The sequence below is a fragment of the Oncorhynchus nerka genome, linkage group LG27 (assembly GCF_034236695.1).
Source record: "Oncorhynchus nerka isolate Pitt River linkage group LG27, Oner_Uvic_2.0, whole genome shotgun sequence".
NCBI classification, from domain to species: domain Eukaryota; kingdom Metazoa; phylum Chordata; class Actinopteri; order Salmoniformes; family Salmonidae; genus Oncorhynchus; species Oncorhynchus nerka.
Genome location: NC_088422.1, coordinates 53,553,297 through 53,564,744, shown reverse-complemented (window position 1 = coordinate 53,564,744; position 11,448 = coordinate 53,553,297). Strand labels below are relative to the sequence as shown.

The 11,448-nt window shown below is 38.5% G+C and overlaps 1 protein-coding gene across 1 annotated transcript in view; it reads right to left on the bottom strand.

Moving 5' to 3' along the window:
- The window catches only part of LOC115112012 (interleukin-6 receptor subunit beta), a 30,776-nt gene that overhangs the window by 4,853 nt on the left and 14,475 nt on the right, over positions 1-11,448 (bottom strand). Inside the window, exons 5-16 of the mRNA XM_029638645.2 lie at positions 11,046-11,169; positions 10,677-10,810; positions 9,456-9,586; positions 8,819-8,978; positions 8,479-8,561; positions 5,035-5,251; positions 4,299-4,484; positions 4,084-4,185; positions 3,672-3,815; positions 3,272-3,412; positions 1,682-1,766; positions 110-191 (exon numbers count right to left, since the gene is read on the bottom strand). Coding sequence (XP_029494505.2) covers positions 110-191; positions 1,682-1,766; positions 3,272-3,412; positions 3,672-3,815; positions 4,084-4,185; positions 4,299-4,484; positions 5,035-5,251; positions 8,479-8,561; positions 8,819-8,978; positions 9,456-9,586; positions 10,677-10,810; positions 11,046-11,169 — 1,589 coding nt within the window. The remainder of the gene's footprint in view (positions 1-109; positions 192-1,681; positions 1,767-3,271; positions 3,413-3,671; positions 3,816-4,083; positions 4,186-4,298; positions 4,485-5,034; positions 5,252-8,478; positions 8,562-8,818; positions 8,979-9,455; positions 9,587-10,676; positions 10,811-11,045; positions 11,170-11,448) is intronic.

Here is an 11,448-nt window from a genome sequence, read left to right as displayed (position 1 = left end):
TTTTAAGGAGCTTAACTAACACAACACTCTCTCTTTGTACACAACAATTTCGGACATGTTGTGCGTGTCCCAAATGGTGGATGCAACTGTGCGTGGCCATGAAAATTACCTCATGGTGTGACTCCAAAAGCCATCGTCCAACAACACTGGCCCCAGGGTTAGCAATATTTGGAAAGAAATATGTTTTGTAGCTGCAGAGAAAACACAATAATAATATGCACAATGTGTTTAAACTAAATATGCAGTGTGGAATTATAGAGAAAATTATGGTTAATACAATTCCATTCAATATACAGTCGTGGCAAAAAGTTTTGAGAATGACACAAATATAAATTTTCACGTAGTTTGCTGCTTCAGTGTCTAGATATTTTTGTCAGATGTTACTGTGGAATACTGAAGTATAATTACAAGCATTTCATAAGTGTCAAAGGCTTTTATTGACAATTTACATGAAGTTGATGCAAAGAGTCAATATTTGCAGTGTTGACCCTTCTTTTTCAAGACGTCTGCAATCTGCCCTGGCATGCTGTCAATTAACTTCTGGGCCACATCCTGACTTTGTTTCTGGCCATTTTGAGCCTGTAATCAAACCCACAAATGCTGATGCATCCAGATACTCAACTAGTCTAATGAAGGCCAGTTTTATTGCTTCTTTAATCAGAATAACAGATTTCAGCTGTGCTAACATAATTGCAAAAGGGTTTTCTAATGATCAATTATCCTTTTAAAATAATAAACTTGGATTAGCTAACACAATGTGCCATTGGAACACAGGAGTGATGGTTGCTGACAATGGACCTATATACAGTAGATATTCCATAAAAAAATCAATCTGCCATTTCCAGCTACAATAGTCATTTACAATATTAACAATGTCTACACTATTTCTGATCAATTTGATTTTATGTTAATGAACAAAAAATTAGCTTTTCTTTAAAAAAATAGGACATTTCTAAGTGACCCCAAACTTTTGAACGGTAGTGTGTCTTGATTGTCCCCCGAAAGAAAATTATTGTGCAGCATAAAAAATCCAAATACATACATACAAAAACATACACAGCAAATATACAGAGACAAGCTGAAAATAAGAAGGAAAAAAAACACGCATAAGAGTGCCATTTTTTTCTATTACTCTCGGTGATATGTGTATTGGCATTATCTGATTGGCCATCACGTCATTCATATACAGATGTTGGATCTTAATTTGATAACACTTTTAGTGCAGATAATTTTCCTGCACAGCAGTAAATGCAGATGAGCTTCATGATTTACATAAATTCACTGAAAACCCTCACTAACACAAGGTTATATTAACAGTATTACACTTTTCATGAACAGTTGCCTATTTTTGTCCAGCTAATAGCCTAACCATTGATCAAGCAACATTATGGACTAAATGTTCAAATCCTGTTGCTGCATGATTAGTTTGCTACGACAATACTGATCAAGTTAAGATCCTACAGCTGCATACACATAACCCGAAGGACAGTCAGATAAGGCCTATTCACATATCACAGAGAGCAACAGGAAAAAACAAGCATCATCCCTGATCATTAATGACAAAGAGCCTTGAGCCTTGTGTTATGATACTGATGAAGCTAAGTACACATAAGCAATGAGAAAAGCAAAAGCAATGTGTAGGTTTTAATTATGAAGAAAAATACAAAAATGTATGACTTACACAGTTCTGGATAAAATCAAGAAAACTCCAAGGCCAAGAGTAAGCAGGACGATTAGACAGAAGGTGAACATTATTTCATTATGTTCTGAAAATGGAACAGGTTTCATATATTCAGACTTGTTTATTTTGTCAATCAAAACCAATGTGGACAAAATAACCTTGTATTTAATATTCTACCAACATTATAATGAGGTATGCATTAAAATACACCAATGTACAAGCAAGCAGCTTTGGACAGAATCAAGCCTGTAGGTAGATGGCATAATTTAGAATTGCCCAATTCTAATGATATTATACACTACCATCTTAATACTGTAAGGCTTTCTGACTAATCAAATACACTAACCGTTCAAAAGTTTGGGGTCACTTAGAAATTTCCTTCTTTTTTTTATAAGAGAAGCAAAACATTTTGTCCATTAAAATAACATCAAATTGATCGAAATACAGTGTAGACATTGTTAATGTTGTAAATGACCATTGTAGCTGGAAACGGCAGATTTTTTAAATGGAATATCTACATAGGCGTACAGAGGCTCATTATCAGCATCCATCACTCCTGTGTTCCAATGGCATGTTGTGTTAGCTAATCCAAGTTTATCATTTTAAAGGGCTAATTGATCATTAGAAAACCCTTTTTCAATTATGTTAGCACAGCTTAAAACTGTTATTCTGATTAAAGAAGCAATAAAACTGGCCTTCTTTTAAACAAGTTTTGTGGGTTCGATTATAGGCTCAAAATAGCCTGGAACAAATAACTTTCTTCTGAAACTTGTCAGTCTATTCTTGTTCTGAGAAATTAAGGCTATTCCATGCGAGAAATTGCCAAGAAACTGAAGATCTCGTACAACGCAGTGTACTACTCCCTTCACTGAACAGCGCAAACTGGCCCTAACCAGAATAGAAAGAGGGGTGGGAGGCCCAGTGCACAACTGAGCAAGAGGACAAGGACATTAGAGTGTCTAGTTTGAGAAACAGACGCTTCACAAGTCCTCAACTGGCAGCTTCATTAAATAGTACCCGCAAAACACTAGTCTCAACGTCAACAGTGAAGAGGCGACGCCGGGATGCTGGCCTTCTAGGCAGAGTTTTGCGGGTAGCATTTAATGAAGCTGCCAACAAAGAACTTTCCGAAGAAAGTTATTTGTTTCTGGCAATTTTGAGCCTGTAATCGAACCCACAATTGCTGATGCTCCAGATACTCAACTAGTTTAAAGAAGGCCAGTTTTATTGCTTCTTTAATCAGAATAACAGTTTTCAGCTGTGCTAACATAATTGCAAAACGGTTTTCTAATGATCAATTAGTCTTTTAAAATTATACATTTGGATTAGCTAACTCAACGTGCCATTGGAACACAGGAGTGATGGTTGCTGATAATGGGCCTATGTAGATATTCCATTAAAAATCAGCCGTGTCCAACTACAATAGGCATTTACAACATTAACAATGTCTACACTGTATTTCTGATCAATTTCATGTTATTTTAATGGACAAAAAATGTTCTATCAAAAACAAGGACGTGTCTAAGTGACCCCAAACTTTTGAACAGTAGTGTATGTTCTCAACAATACTGTACTTAAAGAAATACTTACCAAAAATATGTGTTTTAATCGGAATAATTTCTCTTGAAATGTTGTCATTAGAAGTCTCCGCCAGTAAATTAACAGAATAGCCTGTGTTTGCACGGAGTTTGAAGAATGTGTGCTGCCATACCTCTGGCCAGACAGGGATAGCTGAGATGGTGAATAGAATAGCAATTGATCTGTCTGTATATCAACAATAGTTTCAAGACTGTGATTGTAAACCCAGGGACAAAACAATGACTTTATCACATAGGACCAAATCCTAACTTGAGATCAAACATTCATGCAAAATCCCTCAAATATATAAATTCAAACTGTATAAGTGTAGCAAGTTTCGTGTTTAATGAAAAAGTTTTTTAAAAATCACAAATTGCCTGGACTAATATGTAAATAGAGGAAATGCTCTCACATTCGACCTGTATCTCCCCCAGGCGCAGTATCACTCTGTATCTGAGAACCTTGGGGTGAACCTCCTTTCTCTGCCACTCCCACTGTACAGTCACTGTGTTTTTAGTCACATCCACAACGTGCATTCCGACTGCACCTAAAAGCGCTGAAGCAACATAGCATTGGAGGCTCGTGAGGGGAGGACATCTCATAATATAGGCTGGAAAGAAGTGAATGGAATGGGATCAAATACCTGGAAACCATGTGTTTGATACCCTTCCATTCATTCCGTTCCAACCATTACTCTGCGGCTGTCCTCCCCAATAAAGGTGCCAGCAGCCGCCTGTGCGATATATTCTAGGAATAGTAGGAACCCCATTTCACATAAACATTAAGTGAATAAATGTTATGACTTTAACATTAGCCCTACTTACTTCCGTACTCTAGGTTGGCAAAGATTGACTTGGGTGGCCCACACAGTTGATTTGATATGGGGTAAACATTGATTCTGTATGTTGTCCCAGGCTGAAGATGGTCTGAAACAGAGGTGCATGCATTTGCACAGTCAACATGTCTTATTGCGATCGAACTGTGATACGTGGTATCAATGCTTTGTCTACTTCATCACCGTGCATGCCCATGCATTTACCTTTCAAGACTGTTGATCTGGTGGAGCCATTCACTCGTTTCCAGTGACTGGATGTGGGATGTGCAGCATCAGTGGCCCACTCATTGGCAACCTCACTAACTGGCAGGGATATGTGTCCCACATCCCAATGAAGCACTAGCCTATCATCTTCAGAATTCACCCAAAGTCTTCTCACTGAGGGTAGAGCTAACACCAACATCCACTGTTTAATAAGTTAATTGACCTAATATCTGATCAATTACACAAGGTGAAAAGCCTTGCCCATTCAGGGACTACTGAAATTCATGTCAGTATGTAAAATACCTATGTTGACTGTCTAACTAAACAGTTTTGATTTTTGAATGAATAGTTCAAGGGCAATCTAGAAAATACATAACATCGCTGGAAAATCATTTGACTTTAAAGGCTGGAGACAGAGGGCTTATGCATCTGCCATTTCTCACTTCCATCTCAGACTTCTACAGAAATTGGTGATATTGACACAAAAGGATATTGCACAATTTTGCCAGGGGTGGTAATCAACCAGATGGTTGTTAAGATTAGAGACTTCTTCTCTACCTCATTTTCTCAGAAGTACATTACATTACCATTTACCACGCATTTAGCCTCGTGACAAGCGGTTATTCGACTAGCGCAGAGATTTGGATCTGCGTGTTGAGATTATCACCCATTAAAATGAAAAAGTCAAACACCTCTGTAGTGACTATCTATTCATGGAAACAGACATTTAACTCACTCTGATGAAGACTCAGGTCAATCTTTAGATGAGAGTAAGGAGATCCACCAGCGCTGTTGTACGCCATAACTGTGACCTCCAACTCATCCTCGGTCACCACAAGGACCACCTTCAGATCTGTGGTGTTAGTGGTCACACTCAGAAAGGGGTGCTTTGTTTGTGTGTAGCTCACTTGGTACCCAAGAATATGTCCGTGAGCATCATAAATATCAAGGGCCTGAAATACAAAAACAAATACATTTTTAAAAGTCAAATGGCCTATTCAGATTTAAGAATATATCTATTGATTGGATAATGTATGTACCTTCACTGAAATACTTTTTTTTTTAAATACACATACAGCACCAGTCAAAAGTTTGGACACACCTACTCCTTTAAGGGTTTTTCTTTATTTTTATATTTACTGCATTGTGGAATAATAGTTAAGACATCAAAACTATTAAATAACACATATGGAATCATGTAGTAACCAAAAAAGTGTTAAAACAAATCAAAACATATTTTATATTTGAGATTCTTCAAAGTAGCCACCATTTGCCTTGATGACAGTGTTACACACGTGGCATTCTCTCAACCAGCTTCATGAGGTAGTCACCTGGAATGTATTTCAATTAACAGGTGTGCCTTGTTAAAAGTTCATTTGTGGAATTTCTTTCCTTAATTTTCCTTCCAGACTCACATCAAACATCTCCAATCCAAAGTTAAATCTAGAATTGCCTTCCTATTTCGCAACAAAGCATCCTTCACTCATGCTGCCAAACATACCCTTGTAAAACTGTCCATCCTACCAATCCTCGACTTCGGCGATGTCATTTACAAAATAGCCTCCAATACCCTACTCAATAAATTGGATGCAATAAATTGGATGCGTTCTATCACAGTGCCATCCGTTTTGTCACCAAAGCCCCATATACTACCCACCACTGCGACCTGTACGCTCTCGTTGGCTGGCCATCGCTTCATACTCGTAGCCAAACCCACTGGTTCCAGGTCATCTACAAGACCCTGCTAGGTAAAGTCCCCCCTTATCTCAGCTCGCTGGTCACCATAGCAGCACCCACCTGTAGCACGCGCTCCAGCAGGTATATCTCTCTGGTCACCCCCAAAACCAATTCTTCCTTTGGCCGCCTCTCCTTCCAGTTCTCTGCTGCCAATGACTGGAACGAACTACAAAAATCTCTGAAACTGGAAACACTTATCTCCCACACTAGCTTTAAGCACCAGCTGTCAGAGCAGCTCACATATTACTGCACCTGTACATAGCCCATCTATAATTTAGCCCGAACAACTACCTCTATCCCTACTGGATTTATTTACTTATTTATTTTGCTCCTTTGCACCCCATTATTTATATCTCTATTTTTCACATTCTTCTACTGCAAATCAACCATTCCAGTGTTTTACTTGCTATATTGTATTTACTTTGTCACCATGGCCTTTTACTTTACCTCCCTTATCTCACCTCACTTGCTCACATTGTATATAGACTTATTTTTCTACTGTATTATTGACTGTATGTTTGTTTTACTCCATGTGTAACTCTGTGTTGTTGTATGTGTCGAACTGCTTTGCTTTATCTTGGTCAGGTCGCAATTGTAAATGAGAACCTGTTCTCAACCTGCCTACCTGGATAAATAAAGGTGAAATACATTTTAAAAATTAAAATGCATTTCAGCCAATCAGTGGTGTGACAAGGTAAGGGTGGAATACAGAAGATAGCCTTATTTGGTAAAAGACCAAGTCCATATTATGGTAAGAACAGCTCAAATAAGCAAAGAGAAATGACAGTCTATCATTACTTTAAGACATGAAGATCAGTCAATCTGGAAAATTTCAAGAACTTTAAAAGTTTCTTCAAGTGCAGTCACAAAAACCATCAAGCACTATGATGAAACTGACTCTCATAAGGACCCAAAGCTCTCATGAAGACTCAAAGTTACCTCTGCTGCAGAGGATGAATTCATTAGAGTTACCAGCCTCAGATTGCAGCCCAAATAAATGCTTCAGAGTTCAAGTAACAGACACATCTCAACATCAACTGTGACTGCGTGACTGTGTGAATTAGGCCTTCATGGTCAAATTGCTGCAAATAAACCACTGCTAAAGGACACCAATAAGAAGAAGAGACTTGCTTGGGCCAAGAAACACAAGCAATGGACATTTGACCAGTGGAAATCTGTCCTTTAGTCTGATGAGTCCAAATTTGAGATTTTTGCTTCCAACCGCCATGTCTTTGTGAGACACAGTGTACGTGAACGGAGGATCTCCGTATGTGTGGTTCCACCGTGAAGCATGGGGGAGGAGTGGTGATGGTGTGGGGGTGCTTTGCTGGTGACACTGTCTGTGATTTTATTTAGAATTCAAGGCACACTTAACCAGCGTGGCTACCACATCATTCTGCAGTGATACGCCATCCCATCTGGTTTGCGCTTAGTGGACCTATCATTTGTTTTTCCAACAGGACAATGACTCAAAACACACCTCCAGGCTGTGTAAGGGCTATTTGACCAAGAAAGAGAGTGATGAGGCTGCATCAGAGGAACTGGCCTCCACAATCACCCGACCTCAACCCAAGTGAGATGGTTTGGGATGAGTTGGACTGCAGAGTGAAGAAAAAGCAGCCGACAAGTGCTCAGCAAATGTGGGAACTCCTTTAAGACTGTTGGAAAAGCATTCCTCGTGAAGCTGGTTGAGAGAATGCCAAGTGTACAAAGCTGTCATCAAGGCAAAGGGTGGCTAATTTGAAGAATCTAAAATATAATATATATTTTGATTTGTTCAACACTCTTTTGGGTTACTACATGATTCCATATGTGTTATTTCATAGTTTTGATGTCTTCACTATTATTCTACAATGTAGAAAATAGTCTAAATAAAGAAGATCCCTTGAAGGACTAGGTGTGTCCAAACTTTTGACTGGTACTGTACATACATACATACATACATACATACATACATACATATAAACCTTAAAACAGCAAACCTACAGTTTTTGCTCATCATTATCAAGGATGTCAATCATTTCAGACACCACCTGACATACAGTTGAAGTTTACATGCCGACCTAAGACAGGGATTTTTTACTAGGATTAAATGTCAGGAATTGTGAAAACTGACTAAATGTATTTGGCTAAAATGTATGTAAACTTCTGACTTCAGCTGTACATGTGTAACTCTGTGTTGTCTGCTCACACTGCTATGCTTTATCTTGGCCAGGTCGCAGTTGCAAATGTTCGCAGTTGCAAATGAGAACTTGTTCTCAACTAGCCTACCTGGTTAAATAAAGGTGAAATAAAAAAATAAAAATACATGACTGAAAGGTCAATCAGATAAGGCCTCAGATCGGATCATGATGCTGACTTTTATCAAATCTTGAGTATAGATTTTGACAGCAAGATAAAAGTTGAGGATAAACCGAAGAACAATGTTTTAAACTCAAATTACCTTCCACAAAAGCATAAGGTGATGAGGTCCTTGTTTGTTCACCGTCTCCAAATGATAACAGATATCTGGCGGTCTAGAGGGTGCTGTGAAAACACAAAAATAAGACCTAGCAGGATGTGGCAGTATCAGGAGCCCTCCTGCACACAACATCTTATTCTGGCATCCATATGTTGTTTTCAAATATAGCTTTGACACACACCACTGAACTAACATACTTGCTGATTCCATAAAGTCTATTTCCCACAATGTAGCTATCCAGGGTAGTTGACAGTCTCAGTAAGGTTTTGAAATGTTGAAGCATGTGTAAGGAATGACTTGGATTTATCATTCATTTTATTACCACTCTCCAGTGTTGTCCTAGTTGTCTCCATGCTCCAGTCACTCCAGTGACCAAATGACAAAATACAGGAAACGGCAATGATGTAGCTGCTGAAAGGCTTGAGGCCTTCAATCGTGTAGACTGCTTTTTCAGCACTTTCCACAAGAACATAGGCTGGGATCTGGTGTGAGAGATGGCAGTATACCACTGAGTCTCTGTCCCAAAAGGCACCCTACTCCCTACATGGTGCACTTCTTTTGAAAAGAGCCCTATGGGCCCTAGTTAAAGAAGTGCACCATATAGGGAATAGGGTGCTATTTTGGACGTAGTCTGGGATCAGGCTTTAACTACCCAAATGAATGTAACATTGGATTAAAATATGCATCATATTGCACTGTCAGAGACTTGAAGATTTCTGGAAAGTGAGGTGAGAGCAGAAGAGAATGAAGTCAATACCGGAGTCCATTTGGGTAGTGAGGGTAGAGCAGAAGAGAATGAAGTAATACCTGAGTCCATTTGAGTAGTGAAGTTAGAGCAGAAGAGAATGAAGTCAATACCGGAGTCCATTTGGGTAGTGAGGGTAGAGCAGAAGAGAATGAAGTAATACCTGAGTCCATTTGAGTAGTGAAGTTAGAGCAGAAGAGAATGAAGTCAATACCTCAGTCCATTTGTCAGTGGCCATTCGGTAACGGACCCGACATCTAGTGTGCAACTTGCTGATCCCCCATGTCACCTCCAGTGAGTTGTCAGAGCCATTGACTGATGTGATGGTAGGACAAGGTGCTTTTACTGTTCCATTTAGCAAAAAGAAAACTAAATGAAATTCACGTCCCCTGTTACTGTCCCCACATTCCTCACAGTTATAGTAAAGAACAGAAGAAAAAAAACACCTCACAGCACAACGCAGATTGTGAGGAGACACACACACACACACACAAAGCCTGTGTGACTGATGACTCACCATTATATACGGCAGCTACCGCAGCAAGTGAAGTCGCTGCAGTTAGTTTTAGAATGGGTGGAAAGTAATAAGCTAGACCTAAATACATATTTTAAAAAATCTAAAAGCCTACAGGTCTACAAGCCTTAATTTTATCACACCTGAAAGTTCTGCAAAGAAAGACATAAGCAAATTAAAGTTGTCCGAGAACGGAGCAGAACGGCTGGCCCTTAAATGTACACAGAGGGCTAATATCAAGCACAATCTCTCCTGGCTCAAAGTAGATTTGACTGCATCACTACTTGTCTTTGTAAGAGGTACTGAAGTGTTGAAAACACCGAACTGTCTGTTCAAGCAGCTAACACACAGCTCAGACACTCATACTGTACATACCCCACAAAACATGCCACTAGGGGTCTCTTTACAGTCCCGAAGTTCAGAACAGACTCTGAGAAAGCCATGACTACATGGAACTCTTCCACATCAAGTAACTCAAGCGAGCAGTAAAATCAGATTTAAATAACAGATAAAACAACACCTCAAGGTACAATGCGGACTGTGAGGAGACACACACACACACATACAAATACGCACATACACTGGAATGTTTTGGTATTGTGGATTTTATATAGTACATTTGTAATATTAGAGCAATAATGTAATATATGATGTATTGTTTTATTGATGATGTAGGCTGTTGGTGTATTTTGTTGTGATGTAACTGTTTTAACACTGTCTGGACCCCAGGAAGAGTAATGGTGATCCTAATAAATATATATATTTTTTAAATAAATTCCATAAATGTATAAACCAATTATAAATGCATTTATGAATTCAAGATTCAACAAGACACCTGTTAATAATTTAAATAAACAACACGTGAAAAGATGTCCCTCATCTCAAATGATGTGCTAAAATGAGTAATTAAAGGGTTATTACTTGCTTCTTGTACTGCCACTTCGTAGGGCTCTGACCACGACTCCATTCCGTTCATGTTGTTCTTAATTTTTAAAGTTACATTCATTCGTCCACCAAAGCTGAAGATTCCCATACAAGAATAAATCGGAGTGGTCCTGAAATTAATATTAATAATAAATAAGACAATTTTAAAATGTCAATGCTGTCATTGTAAGCATTATTTCTGATATACAGTATTTTGTCCAGCAGAAAGGGAGCATAAAAGGACACCCAGGTGATGGAGCAATTCAACATAGGTGCAAAGTCAATTGATATAACATTGATTTACGCTTGATCTAAAAATATATGTCTCAAAAAAGTATAAAGGTGCAATATTTAAGATGTACTTACTGACTGAAAATGAGAGAGTGCATGCTTTCTGCATTGATGTTATATTCCTGACTCCAAAGGCATTGAGGATACGGAGTCAGAGCATAGTCCGTGAGTAGAAAAAAGCATGATATATTCACCCTTTCTGAAAATGGAGGCAAATGGAGAAACGAAAAGGCAGTGGAGTACTGGAATTAATTGAAGATTTGACATCAAGTCAGAAATGCATAAAACATATGATAGTGGAAACCAGAGTCATGAGAGAATATATTGCTATAAGTAAATACGGTGCCTTCGGAAAGTATTAAGACCCGTTGACTTTTTCCACATTTTGTTAGGTTACAGCCTTATTCTAAAATTAATTAAATAGCTTTTTTCCCCCTCATCAATCTACACATAATACCCCATAATGACAAAGTATAAA